General features: G+C 47.7%; 1 protein-coding gene across 1 annotated transcript in view; it reads left to right on the top strand.

Annotated features, from left to right (window-relative positions):
• The first annotated feature begins 3890 nt into the window (after positions 1 to 3890).
• tesk1b (testis associated actin remodelling kinase 1b) overlaps positions 3891 to 22610 on the top strand; it is a 36969-nt gene continuing 18249 nt past the window's right edge. Inside the window, exons 1-2 of the mRNA XM_015344706.2 lie at positions 3891 to 4353; positions 4901 to 5698. Coding sequence (XP_015200192.2) covers positions 5519 to 5698 — 180 coding nt within the window. The 5' untranslated portion in view covers positions 3891 to 4353; positions 4901 to 5518. The remainder of the gene's footprint in view (positions 4354 to 4900; positions 5699 to 22610) is intronic.

Raw genomic sequence — 22610 nt, 5'->3', positions numbered from 1 at the left:
GAGCTTTTGGTTTACTCACGGTTATTTTTTCTGTTTAAACTGTTGCCGTCCCTTCTCCACTGATTTCATGGCTATTCCATCCCATTTTACTTCTCTAAAACTGTGTCCCATTCCTTCCAACACTTCTTTTATGGAAATTCTGGACTCAACCTGAACAGTTTAAAAAGATACCTCCAAGCACACTGTGTTCCGATCACAGCTCTGTAATGAATTTCGCACCTCTGTTTGTCTCACTCTGTCCTGATTGGAAAACAAAATCTACTGTATACAAGCATTTCCCCTTGTAGGTGCTCTGACAAATTGGATAAGAAAGCTGTCATTCGCCATGTCCACCATCTCCACCATTTCCGTGTCTGCTGCTGATTTTCCTATAGGTCCTATCATTTTCCTATAATTAAAATTGTGAAAGTTGAAGATTCCTATAAAAATGTATTCTTTTGCACATAAATTCTGAATTACATTATATAGTATATATAGTATTGAACTGTGATCAACCTCTACATTCGGTGGTCTATAGCATCTAACACTGTCTGAATAAGTCTGTCCCACATAGATTCTGAGTCTCTGGATTCTTCTAGCTTACATTCCTGAGTCTGAATGCTCTTTTTGTTATATTGTGTAGCGCTATACATACCTTGCTTCAGACTAACTCCTGTGTCTCAGAAATAATGTGCGTTAAGATTTTAGTTTTCCAGATTTTAGCACCTGTGCAATGAGACTGCAAATTGATGCTCTTGCTCATTATTTCATCCCCCTGTAGCCAGGTTTTGAGCCACACTTCTTTGACTCCTACAACAAGCTTATACATTTGCTTTTAAGTCTAACACTTTGTTTTTAACACATCTAGCACTGAGATGTTTGCATTCAAAGAGTGGGGTATCAGAGATGCTACTTTTTCTACTTCCTCTATCTTTTCTTTGCAATTTTTTTAGGAGATTCCCTCCTGTCCTTTCTATTCAACACAGTATTCCATTGTCTGATGTAAAAATAACCTAGGGTGATAATGCAAGAGTCCCTCTTTCTTTTTCAATTATTTTTCAGTCAGAAGGGTTTGTTTTTTCCTGTCCTGAGAACAAAGAAGAAAAAGCAGGGAGGCTGGGGTCTGTGTAACTCTCTAAAGTATCTGTAGCCCTGGTCCCAGAGCTCTCAGGGTTTTCTGGTTCATTTTGCTAAACTGAAACAGTCACTGACTAAACTAGTCAGGATGTTTAGCTCCTAAATGAAGACAAGTTAACACCCTGAGGTACTTCTTTATAGCAAAGTGCAGTGTACCAATGGAGTCATCTGCCTGCTGACATGAAGCCCTTCAGCTGCCAGGGTCACTTTTTGAAGGGGAGCATAAGGGAGCACAGTGCGGAGTGACCTACAGCGAACCTGAGGTCCTCAAGGTCTTACAGCAACCAAAAGAAACTGAGTTTCACATTTCCCATCTTGGAGCAGAAATGTGTCAGCCCTGAGAGGAAAGACTGTGGCGGGTCTTGTGGTTCACAAGTCAGCGTGGCTAGGGAAAACAGACCACCGGCACTGCCCACAGATCACAGCAGGGAAAGACAGACACTGAAACAAACAGGCAGTGGGATCTGTGCACTAGATCTCCTCCTGTGACTTCACCTCCGTCTGCAATGTGGAATATGGAAACCAATGGGAAACGGGGACAAGAACAAGAATCCTCCTTCATCTGGTTGGTCTGCTACACCAGTTCACTTGTAGGATGTGTGTCTCTGTTACACCACAGAAACTGCGTGATGTACAGTATACAGGGTATCTTCAGGGTGATACAAGCACTTTCAGGAAGTTCAGAAATTTCCAAGAAGCTGAAGATTTTTAAGAAACAAGTGATAAGTTTATTCTGTGTGACACACCTGAAGAAGGCTCCACAGCCGAAACGTTATGTTTTCTTTCTTCTCTTTTCAACATGGAATAAACCTATTACTTGTTCCTTTGCAGCCTACGCATGCTGCCGCAGCTAACCAACTGAACGATTTCTAAGAAAGGTTGCAATGCAACAACAAATTGTTGGTTCACTAAATATAGCAATACGTCTTGATCCGACAGGGTGTTAGATGAGTAAAACATCACTCTGGTCTGCTCTACTCTTAACTACAGAAGGTTTCCAAGCATCTGCTGAAACAGCAGTGAAGAGATCAATCTGCCTGTCTCTCTCTCTCTCTCTCTGATGCACAGAGAGCACTTCACCTGTTTTACATAAATTCTTTAGCTTAGTCTTAATTGTATCATTGTGCTGTTGTGGAAAGTTTAACCAGTGCTTGCATTTGTATTAAAATTTTCCACAGACTGTAATTGCAATGTTCCTCTCTGTGGTCATTTGTTCTTAGCACAGTAAATAACATAATGACACTGCAGCCCAAGTGATATGATTTCTGTTGAAAATGTGTTTCATTTATGATATTCATTTCATACAAAATCACAAATCAGATAAGATCTTTTGACTTCTTCTGTGCTTCAGATTCATACAGCACCTTGGTATCTCACAGGAAGCCTTGCAGTGATACTGAAACACGGCAGGCAGAGTTCTCTAACAGTGTGATACAGTGTAAAGATTGTAACTTATGTTGTGTGTTGTGATACAATGTTATTGTGTTAGTGTTTTATGTTCACTAACAGTATGATAAAGTGTAGGGATTCTTGCGTTGTGATAATGTCTTTGTGTGTATTGTTTTCACCAATAATATGATATATTATAAGGATTTGGTGTGTGTTGTGAAACAGTGTCATTGTGTTAGTGTGTTGTGTTCACTAACAGTGTGAAACAGAAATGTTACTATGTTGTGTGATAATAATAATTGCTTACACTTATACAGCGCTTTTCTGGACACTCCACTCAAAGCACTTTATAATAATAATAATAATAATAATAATAATAAACTTTATTTTATATAGCGCCTTAAAAGGTGGCTTCTCAAAGCGCTTTACAGGATGACAATAACAATAAATAAGAAGACTACAACAATAAATAAGAAAATTTCACAAGACAGGACACAATTATAATTACAACAATACAACAATAACAATAGAGGAGACCGTGGAAGATGGTATTAAGAAGAGCAGAGGGGTGAAGAATGGAACCAGTTAAGTAAAGGCTTTTCTGAAAAGGAGGGTTTTGAGTCTGGATTTGAAGGAGTTTAGAGAAGGTGACTCTCTAATATCCTTGGGCAAGGAGTTCCAGAGCTTGGGGGCATAGCAGGAGAAGGCCCTGTCGCCCATACAATGTAGACGGGCTTGGGGGACAGTAAGGAGGGCAGAATTTGAAGAGCGGAGGTTGCGAGGTGGGGAGTAGGGCGATAAAAGTTCAGACAGGTATTGAGGTGTCAAGCCATGTAAAGCCTTGTAGGTGAGCATGAGGATTTTAAAGTCTACGCGGAATTTGACCGGAAGCCAGTGCAAGGACTCCAGGATAGGAGTAATGTGAACACTTGCACTAGATCTGGTCAGGATTCTGGCTGCTGAATTTTGGACATACTGCAGCTTGTTCAGAGTAGATTTAGATACCCCAGGGAGCAGAGCATTGCAGTAGTCAATTCGAGAGAATACAAATATGTTGATCAGCTTTTCAGCCACAGTTAATGATAGCTTAACTGTGGTTTACAGGTAATGGGGACTCCCATTACCTCCCCATTACTTTACAGGTAATGGGGACTCCCCTTCACCACCACCAATGTGTAGCCCCACCTGGATGATGCCAGAACGCTCACCACACATCAGCTATCAGTGGGGAGGAGGGACAGAGTAATGAAGCCAATTCATAGATGGGGATTATTAGGAAGCCATGATTGATAACGGCCAATGGGAAATTTGGCCAGGACGCCAGGGTTACACCCCTACTCTTTTTGAGAAACAGCCTGGAATTTTTAATGACCACGGAGAGTCAGGACCTCCGTTTTACGTCTCATCCGAAGTACGGCGCCTTTTTAGGGTATACTGTATGCCGTATATATAATGTGGAACACTATTTATTGTCCTATTGAGGAAAGGCACATAGATACAGATCAGTGGTACAGTAGTCACCGGTGTGGCGAGCAGACGCACTGGGTTTCTAGGCTTCGCGCCCCAGCAGGTGGAGCTGCGGCTGGTTTCGCTGGTCCCGCCCCGGCGCCGCTCCTCCAATAAGGACCAGCAGCCTCACGCGCACGGCGAGGCATACAGGCCGAAAGAGAAGAGGGAGACACCGGGAGAGAAGTAATTACACCGGCACCGGGGGGGGTGAGATTCAGTGGTGTGCAGGACTGTTTCATTAAAAATACTAAGAACCCCGGCGGAGTAAGACGGAGATTCGGAGCTGAGACGTTTGTTGTTTAGCGCTGCGGATCCGCACCTGCAGACTTACCTCGGCAGGTAAGTACCTCTCGTCTCCTTTCGGACAGGAGCCTGGTTACCGCAGTTTCGTGAACAATGGCTCTGTTTTCTTCTTGGAAGCAGCGATTAATTAGTTCGCATGCAATTCAGCTACAGGCTTGGTGCGCTGGAAGCAGGCAGGCGAATAAAGTCTTCTGAGCCGTGGCGGCTGTGCGAATATGAATTATAATTCGGTGTTCGCTGTAGAGCTGTAGGGGACGTTTTGTAGATCCCCTATTGTAAAACGCAGCCTTCTTCCCCTTCCTCCTGCTCAGGCTGCTACCAAAGACTTAGACACACTGGTTATTGATCGGTCAATCGATAGCAAGTGAGCGCCTCATTAATATGGTGGATGATGTGGTTTAGCTGACGGTTCTGCACTAGATGTGTGATCCGCGCTCATTTAAGAGGGTGCTGTAGCTATGCAAACTGCGGTTTAAGCGGCGATGCTATCTTTGCAGAGCGCTTTACCCGTGACCTGCTACAAGAGCTGAGCACAGATAAACATGCAAATAACTACAGCGGAGCTCCATTTTCTCTGTCGCAGCTGCCGGAGGGGGGATTCCTTCAGCCACCGAGACTGTGCCTGCGGTGCGAGGAAGGGAGGCAGGGCGCACGCTGTAGGAGCGCTCCACTGCTGACGGCTAGCAGCCCTGCTTCATCCCCGTGTACCGCTCTGAGGCAGGAGGCAGTCTGACTGGGGAGGCCCGGCGTGTGCGGGGACATCCTCTCCAGGCACACCTGGAGGAGAGGAGGGGGGTCGCTGTCACACTAAAACGCGTACACGAAGCCACTCGGAGAGACAGCACCGCTGCATGGAGGTTTTTTCTGTTTTTCTGAAGGAGAATGCTGCGACCTTTTAAAAAGACTTGGGGAATGTACAGGACACAGCCTGCCAAGGATTTGCTGCGCTCGCTGTCTGTGTGCATCAATTCAGTAGATCGGTTTAAAGTCACTGGCGTGGTAGTCGTGCTGCTTTTTCCTGTGTAACAGACGGAGGGGGAGAGAATTGTGACCCTGGGTTAATATTCGGGTGTCTTGACTGCTCTGTCCTGGGAGTACATTATTCGTTAGGTAAACGCTGGTGTCGTGCGGTGAAGTAAAGGGAGATGTAAACGCTGCTGAAAGGATTTTAAAGATAAGTGTTTGCTGTGGGATTAACAACATGGACCGGGCCGAGCCGGACCAGGAGTCCAGTGATCCCTCAGTCATTGGGGCGGCCGGGCCGAACCGGCTCCGACCTTCTTCGTACCGGGCTCTTAGAAGCGCCGTATCCAGCCTGGCCCGCATCGATGACTTCTACTGTGAGAAGATTGGCTCCGGCTTCTTTTCGGACGTGTTCAAGGTAAGACTGGTCTTTCTGACAGCTTTAGCCCGAGTGCGTCCTGTCCGGGTATGGACGTACTTGCACCCGTTCACCTGTCTCGTTTAAACCTCAGCCCACTCGCTTCTTCCAATCCTCACTGTCGGCCTGCTTATCTTTCAGTTTGCTGGAGAACCTTGGCGATGAGTTCAGACGTTTGAATTGAGACCTTTGTGTACCGTTGTTACCCTTAATGAAATGTGGGGCATTTTAATTCACTTGAAATTGGACCGCTTGTTCTATAGTTCGATAACTTATTTACCGGAGTACAGTGTGTGATCCTTCGGCAATGAGTTGACAGGCGGTTCAGCTCAGTTCTTTGCGATTAATCTTGCTCTGGGTTCTGCAAGTGGGGATGTGTTATTTGTGCCAATACAGCAGATCTGACCTCGTGGCGAGCTTTAACGCAAAGAGCCAGCTGGGCTGATCAGCAGCGAGCGCCGAGCTCGGAGCCGCTGTCCCGTGACCTCGGTAAGGCGCTCACCTTGACGGAAATTATCGCGTGGCGCCAGGGCTGAACACACGGCGGAGCACTGTGGGAGAAACTTTCTATCACGGAGACCAGTAATGTGCGTCTAGTACACCTATGTACTGTATATGACAGCCGTTTGAGACATTTGTAGGATTTTACAAGTTGCAGACTGTTTTCACAAACTATTCCCAGCAGCCATATCACCCTGCAACTCACAACTGGCAACCCACTGAAGCTAAGCAGGTGTGAGCCTGGTCAGTACCTGGATGGGAGACCTGCTGGGAAAAACTAAGGCTGCTGCTGGAAGAGGTGTTAGTGGGGCCAGCAGGGGGCGCTCACCCTGTGGTCCACGTGGGTCCTAATGCCCCAGTATAGTGATGGGGACACTATACTGTAAACAGGTGCCGTCCTTTGGATGAGACGTAAAACCGAGGTCCTGACTCTCTGTGGTCATTAAAAATCCCAGGGTGTTTCTCGAAAAGAGTAGGGGTGTAACCCCGGCGTCCTGGCCAAATTGCTCTCCTCCCCACTGAGAGCTGATGTGTGGTGAGCGTTCTGGCGCACTATGGCTGCCGTCGCATCATCCAGGTGGGGCTGCACATTGGTGGTGGTGGAGGGGAGTTCCCATTACCTGTAAAGCGCTTTGAGTGGAGTGTCCAGAAAAGCGCTATATAAGTGTAAACAATTATTATTATTATTATTATTATTATGGATTTAGCAGAATTCAGTAAAGTCCGTTTTAACATAACTCGCTTCTACAGAAGACAGCACCAGGTAGATACCTTGGCCAGTGGGAGTCCTAATCATTGTCTTTTTTTTTCTGGCATAAAAGACCCCAGTTCCCTGCCTCATCAGTATGCCTTGCTCAGGACCCTCCAGCTAATGAAAGCTGAAACAGATAGAGCTGCGTGTCTCTAACTGAATTAAAAGGGGTTTGTTGGTTTGGGAACAGGCCCCACAGCTTCAGCAGACTGAGAATCTGCTGGGTATGGGATGGCCCTGCTGGAGGTGAGCCCTGGCCTTCTCTACTGAGTGGGGAGTAGTGAGCTCTGCTGGTGCATCACAAGTCCCTGCCAGCTCCTGTCTTCCCACAAGGCAGACCCACGGTCAATTACAGTTTGGGTGGTGTAATTATCACCACAATTAAGCAAATCTGCTTAGATGCTGCCATGATATTAGGTCACCTCCTTTGCTGTGATTATCTGCTATCATTCATATTGCAGACAAATTACAGCTCTGTTTCCTATGCTCATTTTTTTTCAGAATTTAATTTGATAACTACATGTGATCCATGTCCTATCAAAGTGTTTGTGGAGAATGACAATTACAGCAGCATTGTTAGTGTGGCATTTGGAGCTGACTGTACAAACAACAAAGGACAAACTCTGCATAATCATAGCCTAGCACTCCTGATTACTTACACTTGAGTTCAGGGTAATGCAAAGCAGTAATTATGAATGCTAGTAAGGTCTCACCTGACCCAGCTTAATTGTCGTTCTGTACTGTGTTTTCAAGTGAGTTGATCTTGTGCCATCTGTCTTTGTATTTTCCAGCACTGTGTATACAGTCAGGAGTCACTTATGTGAGCCTGGATGCTGAAAAGTTACAGACCCTGAAGTCCCCCCCCACCTCACAAAGCATGTGGCAGTGCAAGGTGCAATGTTGCCCAAACCCCAGGGTGCCGAGAGTATGTGTATCCGTTATTAACTCATTCCGACGGAGGGCTTGAGCTGTTAAATTAGGATGGTGGGCATTTGTACTCCATCTGAGCACGTTGTGCTGTTTGTCTGTAACTGTCTCCATGATCAGTGCTTGCTGTGTGTCTTAGAATGCATGTTCAAATGTATAGCTCTGTGTGCACATTGGAAGGGTTGTGTGCAGTGTCAGCAGGCTTGTAGCTTTAATACCAGTCTCGGGTCTGCTGGGGTCTGCCGAGTGTTCTGGCATGGCTGGTGTCAGAAGTGAAAGGAATGTGTTAGAACTCGTTTGTTGTAAAATGAGACTGAGATAAGTCGGCAAATTAAAGACAGAAGCTTTCTCAGTAACCGTAAACAAGAATGTGAAACACTCAGCTCCAACCATTCAAGGATATCTTTCCTTAGTCTTGAGAACAGGGTAACTATTTGTATTGTATGTGCTAAGACATGGGCCATGCTGTGTGTTAAATAAAGTACACATCATAGCACTGAATTGATCATAAATCATTTTAGTTTGCAATGATGAACTGGCTATGCGTGTCCTGTTAGTGTATGTTGGACATACTGTACACCATGGTGCTCGAGTTCTTTCTGCTAGATTTTTCAGTACCAGTGAAGGTAAGGAGATACAATGTAAAGACAAATCTGTAGAGAGGGTATTTATTTTGACAAGGGTTTTGAGAGTTCCTATCTGCAGTGGAGCACAAAGCAGCCATCGTGTCCATTACTGTGGTCAGCCTGCTGGGCTGGAAGTCAGGAGGACAAGGTACCACTCTGAGGGCTCTGCGGTGCTCAGTTGAGCCCAGTGTTGAGTAAGATCTCTGCTCAGTGGTGCTGAGCACAGGGCTGGTCTGCTCTTGTTAGTGAGATTCACGTGGAGACTTGTATTTTGTCTGTCCTCTTGCAATTCTGCTAGTGAATTTGCTAATTTAATTTCCTAATAACATTTCCTAATAACCGTTGTAGAGCTGGATTAGTACCCACTTATGTCATTATGTTCTACTTGCTGAAATAAACCTGCAATACCCATTGTAGTCAACCTTACTAATTCCCTTTAAAATCTCTCTGGATTTGGGAACCACTGGTTCCTGTGCAGGGATATGACTCTAGCAAACTTTCCCAGCTCGCAGTAAGATCTCTAGGAGCCCTGCCTCCTTTTCCTGTGCTGGGGGTGAGCTCTGTGCCAGACAGCTCTCACTTTGCACACTGGTGCTCAGGCGTACTGTGGAAGCTAACTGGTGACGTGAGCTTCCTCCTGTGCTACTGTTCTCCTAAGCTCAGCTAGCGTGAAAGGTAATTCAGTCTTGGGCTATAGTTCTATACGAAATGGCAGGAATGTGTTTATTTGCGAGGGCGAGATGTGCAGATTTGTGGTGGCGGCGGGGTGTGGTTAGGGCTCTGGGCTTGTAACAGTGCGTCTGTTGGTTCAAGTCTGCACTACAGCCACGTCTGCTGCACCCCTGAGCAAGGTGACAACTTAATACCATAGAAACCGGCCTGAGCTCTGGCTCTGGACTAGACACTGTGTGAAGGAGCAGCAGTGTGAAAAGCTGACCCACTGTGTTGCTTCCTGAGACTGGGCAGTTCAGCAGGAAGTGAGTTCCCCTCCCCCCTCGCACAGGAAGTGGAGCAGTCCACTGTGTTCTGAGTGCGACCTTGAGCCCGAAGCAGATCGCTGAGGAGAACTGCTGGCAAGGTGATATCTGGACTGCCTCCTCCGAGCTGTTAACACTGGTGCTGGGCTCGCTGGCTGTGTCTCACAAACACAGCCTGCGTCTGCATTCTCTAGAAACGTCGAGCTGGGCCATGATGTCCTCCTCTGACAGAGGAACTGCTTCTGTAGGAGGGACAGGCACAACAGCCACACCTGGGTCTGTCATACTGTGCATCCAACTGAAGATTAGACTGCAAATTACATTATTAAGCATCTGCGGTTTCCAAGAAGCGAACTGTTAAATCTGTAGGAAACTAATAAATACGGTCCTGTTCAGGCTTCCGTCTTTGCTTCTTTGGCAACTCGGATGACGTCAGAAGCCAAACAGTTTGTCACCAGCCAGCTCTGGGTTGGCGTCTGTCTGGGAGTCTCACTGAGGCCTGCCCGAGCTTGTCTTGCCTGTTGTACTTAACAGCGATGGGTTTTGCAGATAAGATAACACTTATGCTCTTAGTCCTCTTCACTGGGCTGAGATGCAGAGACTCTTGCCCTCTGAGACCACACCAGGGTCTGGCTGTGCTGAGTCTCCTCTGAAAGAGTGGCGTGTCATATCAGCTGTGTTCATAGTTTCTTGGAAAAATGAATATCCATACCTTATAGAACTCAGTATGCGAGCATTTGTGAATGGTGGGGAGGAAGTGTAGCTCTTTATTGTAATGAACCAGCCCAGTCTTCAGTACACCTGCACGATAGCTGTCGGACAGATCCAGCCTTAATTACGGTAACAGATAGTAGGCTTCTGCAAGAACATACGACAGGTTGCAAACCCATCCAACTCGTTGGGTTGTTTGCTAACATGCATTGTTTTTATTTGTACTAAAATTAATAAAAACAGGTGCCCATGCAATGTGAACCTGCAGGTAGGAACTAATGTTCTCCCCTGGGGGCATATTTATTTATGGCAGCTGTGGCTGAAAATTCGGGCCTCCCTGCCTGCCCATCTGCTGGTGGACGTTTGTGTGAGCTGTGGCGATGCTGCACTCCCGATTGCTGTCTGGATCCTGGAGTCTGGCTCTGCTGCGTCGCATTCCGGTCGATCTGGGGGCCTGGATGGACTGTTGCTCCCCGCTGGATGATGGGAATATCGAAGATGTGAACAGCCAGGTGCAGTCCTGTCTCACAGACCAGCGGTTCGTTCTGTCTGAGCTTTGCTTGACCTGGTCTAGCAAGACACTGGCTTCAGGGGGATAGTCAAGCAGTTCCTCTCTGTCCTCTAGATGCAGCAGCACCAGGTCAAATTGAGTACCTGGCCTGGATGCTGACCTGGCGCCATGCTCTCTCTGCATTATTGTGATTGCAAAACTAAAAGCACTGGAATGGTGGATGAGTCTTTTCCTCGTGTTGTTAGAGACCAGAGGTGGATTATATTGACAGCATTATGAAAAACAAAGCTGCTGGGGTTGTCATCACCATTGATATATGGGACCCAGTTCTTAATGATAACCACCATTTTACTTCTTTGTATTGAGTCTGCTTGTGAAATCGTGAGCATCTGTTTTTCCCCCCCAGTGTAAAACAAAATCTTGTAAAGCCAGATTGAACAAGATTATTAGTTAATTCTGTCTCGCGTCGCTCTTAATGTTGTGGTCTTTCTAATTCCCACGGTTAAAACATACTGCTATTTAGAGCAAAATGTGGTGGGCCCCATCCAGGCACTGTTCCAGCACAGTTTAGTCAGCTAGAAAAGTATTTGTTTCTATAGAAATTGCCAGTCTGTGAGCTCTGAGGACAGACAGCAGGTCCCTCAGTGGCCAGATCCGTGATGCATGCTGTGCTGTGAGCAGGGTGGACCGGCAGACAGCAGGTCCCTCAGTGGACAGATCTGTGATGCAGGCTGTGAGCAGGGTGGACCGGCAGACAGCAGGTCCCTCAGTGGACAGATCTGTGATGCAGGCTGTGCTGTGACCAGTTTGGACAGACAGACAGCAGGTCCCTCAGTGGACGGATCTGTGATGCAGGCTGTGCTGTGACCAGTTTGGACAGACAGACAGCAGGTCCCTCAGTGGACGGATCTGTGATGCAGGCTGTGCTGTGACCAGTTTGGACAGACAGACAGCAGGTCCCTCAGTGGACAGATCCGTGATGCAGGCTGGTTGTGAGCGGTGTGGTCAGGCAGACAGCAGGTCCCTCAGTGGACAGATCTGTGATGCAGACTGTGCTGTGACCAGTTTGGACAGACAGACAGCAGGTCCCTCAGTGGACGGATCTGTGATGCAGGCTGTGCTGTGACCAGTTTGGACAGACAGACAGCAGGTCCCTCAGTGGACGGATCTGTGATGCAGGCTGTGCTGTGACCAGTTTGGACAGACAGACAGCAGGTCCCTCAGTGGACAGATCCGTGATGCAGGCTGGTTGTGAGCGGTGTGGTCAGGCAGACAGCAGGTCCCTCAGTGGACAGATCTGTGATGCAGACTGTGCTGTGACCAGTTTGGACAGACAGACAGCAGGTCCCTCAGTGGACGGATCTGTGATGCAGGCTGTGCTGTGACCAGTTTGGACAGACAGACAGCAGGTCCCTCAGTGGACAGATCCGTGATGCAGGCTGGTTGTGAGCGGTGTGGTCAGGCAGACAGCAGGTCCCTCAGTGGACAGATCTGTGATGCAGACTGTGCTGTGACCAGTTTGGACAGACAGACAGCAGGTCCCTCAGTGGACGGATCTGTGATGCAGGCTGTGCTGTGACCAGTTTGGACAGACAGACAGACAGCAGGTCCCTCAGTGGACAGATCCGTGATGCAGGCTGGTTGTGAGCGGTGTGGTCAGGCAGACAGCAGGTCCCTCAGTGGACAGATCTGTGATGCAGACTGTGCTGTGACCAGTTTGGACAGACAGACAGCAGGTCCCTCAGTGGACGGATCTGTGATGCAGGCTGTGCTGTGACCAGTTTGGACAGACAGACAGCAGGTCCCTCAGTGGACGGATCTGTGATGCAGGCTGTGCTGTGACCAGTTTGGACAGACAGACAGCAGGTCCCTCAGTGGACAGATCCGTGATGCAGGCTGGTTGTGAGCGGTGTGGTCAGGCAGACAGCAGGTCCCTCAGTGGACAGATCTGTGATGCAGACTGTGCTGTGACCAGTTTGGACAGACAGACAGCAGGTCCCTCAGTGGATGGATCTGTGATGCAGGCTGTGCTGTGACCAGTTTGGACAGACAGACAGCAGGTCCCTCAGTGGACAGATCCGTGATGCAGGCTGGTTGTGAGCGGTGTGGTCAGGCAGACAGCAGGTCCCTCAGTGGACAGATCTGTGATGCAGGCTGTGCTGTGAGCAGTGTGAACTGTGTGGACAGACAGATAGCAGGTCCCTCATTGGACGGATGTAGATGTAGGCTGTACTGTGAGCAGTGTGGACAGGCAGACAGCAGGTCCTTCAGTTGGACAGCGCTGCGATGCAGTCTAGGCCAGGCTGTTCTGCGTGCTGTCAGCCTGCTCATTGGCCTTTGGCTCGTACCCTGCATGGTCCCACAGGGTCCTGGAGAAGGGAAGAAGAAGTGATGGAAAGAGACGGCTGGTGGAGGTGGTGCAGTGAGCTGGGGGCGGTACTGTGTGGCTGGCCTGGGTGTTGATGAGGGCAGATTAGTCTCTGTAGTGTGTGAGTTAGGACACGGCATACTGTAGCTGCTTCGGGATGGAACAGAGCAACAATGCTGGGCGAGTCCTGACTTGAATATTAGGCTTAAAGCAAAACTTTTCGTTGTGTTTTCTTCCATTCAACTCAAGTTAAGGCTTGCCGTCAGTAATGCGGAGAGAGGTACTGGATCTGACAGGACCTTATACAAGCTTTTCGAGCTTGGGTTGTAAATGCTGCACTCCCACCTCATCCAAGCACAGCACAGGACGGGAGAGGAGGGGAAACAGGCTTCTGTCCCAGAGCCTTTCTGGTGCAGTACTATAGCCCATCAGACTTGGGGTCAGCTAGAGGGCCTGGGTCTGTCCAGAGTGCTGGGCTGGTCAGCAAGCAGGCCTTGTCCCTGGGCTCTGAGAGCAGTGGTCCAGGAGGACTGGAGCGGGACAGCAGCCTGTAGTAGGAGTTAATTTCACTTAAAATGGGAGAAAATAATTGCTACTGTAAATGGGCCTCTTTTGCTCATACAATTAATTATAATAATTGCTTACACTTATATAGTGCTTTTCTGGACACTCAAAGCGCTTTACAGGTAACTGGGACTCCCCTCCACCACCACCAATGTGCAGCACCCACCTGGATGATGCGACGGCAGCCATAGTGCGCCTGAACACTCACCACACATCAGCTCTCAGTGGGGAGGAGAGCAGAGTAATGAAGCCAATTCATAGATGGGGATTATTAGGAGGCCATGATTGGTGAGGGCCAATGGCAAATTTGGCCAGGACGCCGGGGTTACACCCCTACTCTTTTCAAGAAACGCCCTGGACTTTTAATGACCACAGAGAGTCAGGACCTCGGTTTTACGTCTCATCCGAAGGATGGCGCCTTTTTACAGTATAGTGTCTCCATCACTATACTGGGGCATTAGGACCCATATAGACCGCAGGGTGCGTGCCCCCTGCTGGACCCAGTAACACCTCTTCCAGCAGCACCTCTTCTAGGTTTTTCCCAGGAGGTCTCCCATCTAGGTACTGACCAGGCTCACACCTGCTGAGCCTCAGTGGGTTGCCAGTTGTGAGTTGCAGAGTGATATGGCTGCAATTAGTTATAATACTGCAAAGTCACCAGCTATATCTGTACCTTTATAGGAGATCATTCTGCAGTGCACAGGGCGAAGGCAGAGCTGTGATGGCTCCAGGTACAGGGCAGCTCAGGTATGCGGCTATCATCCTGTCACTGTTTGCTTGTGATACAGCTGAGTGATAGCTGGACAAAGAGCTGGAGGAAAGTTCAGCTCAGCGTGAGGCTGGATGGGTAGGACTCTGTTTTTGCTCCAGCTAGATTCCTGATACAATCCTGCTTCAGGTGTGCGTGCATGCGCCGGCCCCAGCTGGCCAGGCTGGGGTCTTTTCTGAAGGGGGTCCCTAGCCAAACGAGTCAGACAGAGAGGTGTGCTACAGTAGAGGCCTGACCACCTCCGTCAGCATTGTGCAGTCTGGGCACCTTGACTCTGTCTGTGGGTGTCTGTGGCACTGCTTGCCACAGTGAAGAAGCTGCTGGAAGAAGGGTGACATTCTAGCCTTCGTAAGCTCGTAGGAACCAAATGCCCTCCTCTTGTATACAGTATAACCTGCCAGCCTTTCCCTGCTCCCTCCCTGGACGGCCCGTATGAGGGCAGGGGGGTGGGGGGTGGCACTGTGCTCTGTTTCTGTTGGCAGTTATATGGGAGAAACCGGGCCATTAATCAGTTGACAGCAAGCTAGTTCCCCATTGATAAGCTTTATTTTCCTTCTCGGCACTGATAAGGCCAGGCTGTTTTCCGTGTGCCAGTGCGAGTCTCCGCCTGCTGCCTGCTCAGTGTAGGAAACCCAGCTGCTGTTCGGCCTTCCCTTTTCATGAGCCAGCTACCCGGCTCATTCCGGGACTCAAGAGCACTCAGGTTCTTTGTAAATATCCCTCTGGGCAAACTTGAGTGACGATTTTACGTTTTTAAACAAATGTTGGCCCCAGCTGTTTCAGTCTAAGGGCTTTTGTACATACTGTATATATGCTACTCTCTTGCCACTTGCAAACGAGCATGCTGCTTGAAAAAGAGTTTTTTTTTTAACTCTGAGTGTTTGCCAGAGGCGTCGTGACTCTGTTCAGTGGGAATTTGACAAACCATCACAGGCTGGAATTATGACTGGTGGTTAGTTTGGGTTCTTGCTTTGATTTAATCTGGGTCTTGTCAGACCGAACTGGAGGTCATGAGTGAAGCTCGTTAGGAGAAGAGTTTTGATCCCCGATGGACTGTCACCCTGGTTTCCCCGTCGGCTCCCACTGCTATTGCAGTGCTTCACCAGGCACCAGGCTTTTAAAACAGCTTCTTTTCCCGTTTTAAAATCCACTTTACCTTCCTCCACAGTGAGGTGAGCAGCTGATCACCTTTCTGTAGGCTGTCTGCCGGATTGACGAATGTGTGTGGGTGCAGCAGAGCCCAGTCCCTGGGCTGCAGAAATACAGCTGTCTGTACGGTAGAGTAGCCGCAGTCCCCAGTGCAGAACTGTCTGATAAATGCCAGAAAGAACTTCTGAAAAGCTACAGATGAGAAGAGGCCCTTCAGCCCCTCTTGCTAGTTTAGTCATTAAATAGCGAAGTGAATATAAAGGTTCATCCAGCTATTCCCTGAAGGTGCCCAGAGTTTGGACTTCAGTCACCTGTGTGGGAAGCCTGTTCCAGACACTCACAACGCCTTGTGTAAAGACAAGCTTCCTACTGTACATCTTTCATGAGCTCCTCTTCAGCTTCAGTTTGAGACACCATGTCCTTTTTTCACTTCCCAGTGTGAAGCAGTTTCCTTGGTTAACCCTGTCTTTACCCCTTGGGCTCTTCTGTTATTCATGTAAATACCTCTTGTCAATCGCCTCTGTCTGGATCGTGGAGGTTTACCTCCTTTTACCCATCTCTATACAACTGTGCCCAGGCTGGCTGTAATAGCCTGTCTGTGGTGTGGTGACTGAAACTGAAACCCAATTAAGTGAGGTCTCACTAGCGTTCTGTAAAGCCAGAGTGTGGCATGGGGAGTGTGGAATGGGGATGTAGTCTCACAGCACTGCTCATGTCAGTGCCGAGAGACAGAAAGTGCAGCCAAGATGTTTGGCTTCTCAAAACTACAGTATTCTTTCTTTTGGGGTCCTTTGGGGCGGTTCAGTGGCTGTGTGGCTAAGGACCTGCGCCTGCGGCTGGAAGGTTGCCGTTTTGTATTCTGCGGCCGGCAGAGGAATCCTACTCCATTGGGCCCCTGAGCAAGGTCCTAAACCCCAGCTGCTCCAGGGGTGTTGTATAAATGGCTGACCCTGTGCTCTGACCCCGAACTTCTCTCCCTGTCTGTGTGTCTCAGGGAGAGCAAGTTGGGGTATGTGAAAAGACAAATTCCTAATACAAGAAATTGAATATGGCCAGAAAAGTGACCTTATCTCATCTAGATGTTTTTAATTGGCTTTGCATTGTTTCCGTTCTACTTTCAATATTTTTTAAAGGAACGGTGCTTCTGCACTTGAAGAAGGTTTTGTAACTCTGGTGGTATGGTCTGGCCAGCGGGATAAGTGTTTCTCTCCTGTAGCCCTGATGGTTGGAATTGGGCTGGTAGTCACTGAAGAGTGTGATGTAGTGCCATCTCCCCTGGATGCTCCTTACAGGCTAATGAAGAGGATCGTTACAGGATGTTGGCCAGCCTTTTCCTAGATCCCAGGGTCTCCCATCCCTTGAGTGTGATACGGAGTGTGTGTAGGGCTGAGGATCAACTGAGCTGAACCGCCCTGGTACCTACTGTACCTGAGACTGAGTGGCAGAGGTCAGGACTTACCACTGCGTTCCCTGAATCGGTGGTGCATGACGGTCACCCCCTCTTCCAGGAAACAGTGCTGCTGAGCCTCTCCCATTCACTTGATTTTTAATTCTGGACTGAACGGAGAATTGGTTTCATTTTGGATCGAAGACCCCGACTCAAACGGTCTCAAGTGGCTGTACTACTGTACTACAGCATACCAGCGGCACATGGGCTGAGCAGTGTTCTTTCTTTCTGTCCTGTGCTCTATCTGATGCAGCGCGATGCTCAAAATGTTAACACCACCCCTTGGCCCCCTTCACACCGAGCCAGTTCCGGATGGGTTCTGGGACTGGAGTTTCATGGGTCAAATTAGCCAGTGGAACACTCACTCAGAGCTGGCCCACAGGGTCAAGATCACCAGGGGAAAGGGGATGCGAGCTTCAGGCCAGTGGGCCTGGTGGAGACCTGTAATTGAGGCAGACCCTTTGTGGGGTGTGCACACAGACAAGGGGGATACAGATTGACGGGATGAAATGATGCAATGGCTGGTGTGCTCTGTAGGCATGTGGTCTGTGAGGTCAGAGGCTCAGTGGCCTGAATACTGCTGTAATGCAGATCAGGGGAATGGTGGGAAAGCCAGAAAGCCTATTAGTGCAGAGAGCCTGGCTTTGGAGGAGAGAAGCTAAAAATACACATTGCCCTAGGACACTAAGCACGCACACATACAGTCATACACACACTGAGTTGCCTGTGTGCACAATGAAGGATGTTGCTGAACAAACACAGAGGTGACTGTTTGTCCTGCTCCAATAAACAGTTTCCAGGCTCTCGCTGAAGAAATGTTTATTCTCCCAGGTTAAGGGAAGCTACAGTATTTGTAAGTTCAAGATGATTGAGATATGACATTCCTGAGTGAGTCTGAAGTATCAATCAAAAGTGAAACCCAAGGAAGTTCTAGCATCACTCCTTGTAATGAGGGGAGTTAGGGTCATTTGAGTAAAGCTGTGTTTAAACAGGAGGCTTAAGTACAAGAGAACAGCATTCAGTTGGACAGAAATGCAAAGTGAAGCTGTGTGGCACAGTCTAAAAACTGTAAATAAACAGACTGCAATGATAGTCATTCTCTCTTTAACAGAGCTGTATGTGCAAACATGCAGCATGAGAAACCTCACGAACACCTCTCACATGGGTCTTGTAATATCCACTCAATCTTACTTCAGTAACTGGTGCACAGGTCCAGTGGCAAATTATTGGAAATTCTTTTTCTATTCTGTTTTAGTTTACCTTGTGAAACAATTAGTTAACTGTATCATTTTGACACTGTTCTTGTGTATATGAGTTAGTTAAAACCTTAATACTTTGTGTCACAAGATTCAAAAACCAGTATGCTCTCTTGCAATGCAGGACAAACATTCTAAATCATTGAGATCATTTTTTTTTTTACTTCACATGATGAAGTAACACAAACACCCATGTCATGCTTATTTACTTTGTGGTGTAGCAGTTCCTCTTATGGGCTTAGTCGCTTTGAAAAAACAGCTTTAGATAAAAATATAGCTTAATAATGTTTTGCCTTGCATGCACTTTTTTCTACAAAGTGCTTTAGTGTATTTCCAAATTCCAACAGACATAAAGAACACTATAGCATTGGAAAATGTAATAATATGATGTTAATTTTGTAGCGTATTCAGTTTTAAAAAAATGCATTAGACAAAAAAGTAGGTTTTGATTACTTTATTAAGCTGGATTGGTACATGGGTTCACTGGTAGAAGTGCTTAAGGAGACCTGCCCTTGACAGCCCCTTATTACTTATACTGATAATGTTCCATTGTCCTCTGTATTGCAGACTGGGTTTCCATATAGTCAGAATGGATGGTGTGTATTTCCCCTTATCTCCTGCGTTGGATGGAAACTCTACTGCTGATTTTCCTGGCCTGGCTGCCTAGTGAACACCTGCTCCATAGTGGTGTGTAGAGATCGGTATTGCCACTGCTACTGATGAGGGTTGGGCCTCGAGGGGTAGCCCGCTCACTGCATTAACGAGCAGGGAGTCATCAGTCACCAGGACATAGTTCCTCGTTACAGTGCAGTGCATTAAGCCTGAGACACTCCCACTCCCACACCCTGGCTGGTAGCAGGACAAGGGTGGAGAGGAGATCTCCAGGTGGGACTGACTTCGAGAAACAGCCATGCAGTTCCAGGCAGAAAATCTAGCAAGCTAGAAGAAAAAAGTTTTCCAATAAGGCTGAAACCATTTCTTGGTGTGATTCTCAGATTCACCTCGCTAGTAGTCAGTGCATTGACACCTGATGGGATCTTCCGTGTGGCTGACTTGGCTTGTACTGTACGAGAATTCATCTGGTGACTCCTCACCTGACTTAGTGGAATAATAAAATCTGGGCTGGTTGTGGTCGTCCTAGTGTGCAAAGTGCTGGCTGGTGGTTAGACTACTGCTCCATGGCTGCTGTTCAAGAGTGCACATGCCTGCCTGCCTAGCTGCTGCAACTGCTTGCCCTTGTTAGAAAGGAATTGTCTGCAGGGACTTTGTAACAATTTCAAAAGTACATAGAAGAGTACAGTAATGATCAAATTACTCAGCCAGGTTGTTGAAGTCGACACCAGAAGTAAACAAGATGTCCTCTGGTGAGCTTCTAGATGAAGATTTGAAGAACATGTGATAAAAATGGACGGTTATCCCTCTCCTTCACACTTTAATAGTTTAAAAGTTGAAGTACAGTAAAACATTAAAAAAGTGTAAAATCCTCATGTGCAAGCATGGGGCCCTGTTGCCGTCTCTCATTTCCGTTGTCATCTTCAGAAAGGGAACAAAGATCTGATCGAAGCGTTATTTCTCTGTCAGTATTTCATCACCAACCAATACTTCAGTATCTGTTCTTGCTTCATATCTGACCACACTCCGCCAAAATGAATGCAGTCCAAGTCCTGACTTGTGGCGCTCTGCTAGAGTTGACGCATCACAGAATGGATGGGAGTGCATGTTCCCGCTCTGTTCCTCTGCATCTTTCCAGGGCTGAGCATGAAGGGCTTGGTTACCCCACTACTGGTGTGCTAGGGTGCAGACTAGCCTGCACTAGCCCGGTGACTGGGCTTGTGCAGCCGAGGGAACTTGGTCACTAGCTGTGCCCTGTTGGCACTGGTTCCCGCAAGACTTAGTGTCGGAGCTGGTACTGTTGTTCAGAAAGGCAGTTAAGGTATCTTGTGGGTTCATGCTGACTGAAATCATTTGAGACCTTATTAACTCCATTGCTGCACTGCTTTGAACTCTTGTCACCCTGCACTGTGGATTCGGGTGGTGTTGCGTGTGATTAGTTATTGTTTTGGGCAGCTATTCTAAATTCTGTGCGGAATTTTATGTTACTGTTTGTCCCTTGGGTCTTGCAAGTCAAGTTGCCATTTTCAGTTATTCATGGTTCATTGATGCTGCTGTGTTAGTCCTGCTAGTTCGCCTAACACGGAGCTTGAGCCTGACCTGTCCTCCAGGTCATTTTCTAAACCAAGCTCAGCTCAATAGACCATCTCAGCAGTGAAGAGGAAGGTGGGGGGTGGGGGTGCTCTTCATGTTCAGTCACACAAGCAGACTTGACCTTGGAGACGTCACAGACGCACTGGTTTTATTCCTGCCTCTCAGTGTTTTAGGGAGAGAACAGTGAAAGCATAGCTCTTTATCTGTTAATTCCGTTATTAGATTGCCAGGATCACTTGAGAAATGTCTCTTAAAAGCTGATGAAGCTAAAGTGAAACACTGGCTAATTACAATGAACTACTGTATGCTATGGTAAGCACTACAGTCATTACTGTTTATGTATTGCTCTGAACTGTATTGAAGACAAAATGCCACAGTCTTTGTGTTTCTGTTCCAGCCAACATGCATGTATCCACCATGCTGGGACCAAGTATGTACAGGAATGGCACAGCGAGGTCCAGGTGTGAAATGCTATGACAGGACCGTACAGTCCTGTGTGCTCTGTTATTGGCAGCAGCAGTGGGATCCCCTTGTGTACTCAGTGATGCTTACAGTCTACAACCTGAGCTCTCAGTAGTTCTGTTAAACATAGTGGTTCAAAGCACTGGCACAGCTGCGGTGATGTTACAGTAATACTTTGTTTGACTGGTTGTTATAGCACTTCAATGGCCGTTCCTTTCAAGAGTGTTTCAGGCAGTTGTGTTCAGAAACCAACAGTTATAACCCCACCACTGTAAGCAGTGATGATATGGCAGCACACACATTGTACTTGAGGAAGTCTTTCTAAATTTCATCTGGTGTGTGTAAAAGCACTGTCTTTCCATCATTTGCGTTCTTTAGACATACAAACTGGTGAACAGGGCTCAGTTTCCCAAGGGACTGTGCTGTTCATGTATCACATCAGAGGTGTGGAAACTCCAGTGCAAATGGTCAGATGGTAAGAGTCTGAGCCCTACTGGTGGACTCTGTTATATGACTCCAGCCCTAGGACACTAAGCCTTTACTGACAAATGGGATTTTTGCATGTTTTATTCCATAAAAACCCCACAGCAGAATTTCTAGAGCTGATGTGACAAAAGAGCCAAGAAAACAACTACAGTCCTGGAATCAAATTCCTGGTTTCCCTGCAAGTCCTTGCTTGACTCCAGGGCTCAGTTCCTACCTGTTCTCTCTCTTTGCAGTGGCATCCTGACTCACACCAAAGGTTTGTTTACTGTTCCCCACAACTCCACTGGTTAAATCACGTTTATTGAAGTGGGGAAAATCCCTGTTGTGCTGATTTGAAGGGGTGTTGAATGATTTTTGAAAAATGATCGGAGCTGGGCCTGTGTGGAGGGAGGGAGGAGAGGGAATGGGAGAAAGAAAACAACTTGGCGAGAGAGCCAGCAGCTATATCACCCTGCAACTCACAGCTGGCACACTATACTGTAAAAAAGTACTTTCCTTCAGATGAGATGTAAAACCGAGGTCCTGACTCTCTGTGGTCATTAAAAATCCACAGTGTTTCTCAAAGAGTAACCCTGGCGTCCTGGCCAAATTTCCCCTTGGCCTTTATCAGTCATTGCCTCCTAATAATCCCCAACTTTGAATTGGCTTCATCACTCTGTTCTTCTTCCCACTGATGTGTAGTGAGTGTACTGGCACACTGTGGCTGCTGTCGCATCATCCTGGTGGGGCTGCACATTGGTGGCGGTGGAGCAGAGTCCCCATTACCTGTAAAGTGCTTCGAGTGCAGTGTCCAGTGTAAGGAATTGCTTAATTGTTTACCCAATTTCTTCTTTTCCCTGGTTGAGCTGATGATTCGTGTCTGAAGAGACCAGTGCATAAGCATAGTGGGTTGAGTGGAGAGGGGTGGGTTCACACATCCCCGTGAGTGTATTGGAGGAGGATACAGGGCTACCTCACTGGGTGCAGGAAGAGGACTGATATTGCACAGGGGTGAGTGATCTGTTGCACTGACTCTGATGAGGACAGGACTGGCCAGGTCAAAGCAGTTTCTTTGGTGCATGCAAAGGAATGAATGCAGTGTTCTTACTGGGCCAGGATCTGCCTCATCTCTGTTGTCGCTACACCCTAGGATCTGGGGGTCTCTGCTCTGGGAGGGTGTGGGTGGTTCTGGTGTGGTTAGCGAGAGGGACTCGTGGATGATG

This window comes from Lepisosteus oculatus, chromosome 1 (genome assembly GCF_040954835.1).
Source record: "Lepisosteus oculatus isolate fLepOcu1 chromosome 1, fLepOcu1.hap2, whole genome shotgun sequence".
In the NCBI taxonomy this organism is placed as follows: domain Eukaryota; kingdom Metazoa; phylum Chordata; class Actinopteri; order Semionotiformes; family Lepisosteidae; genus Lepisosteus; species Lepisosteus oculatus.
The sequence above is the reverse complement of the archived record's forward strand: the minus strand, read 5'-3'. Positions and strand labels throughout refer to the sequence as shown.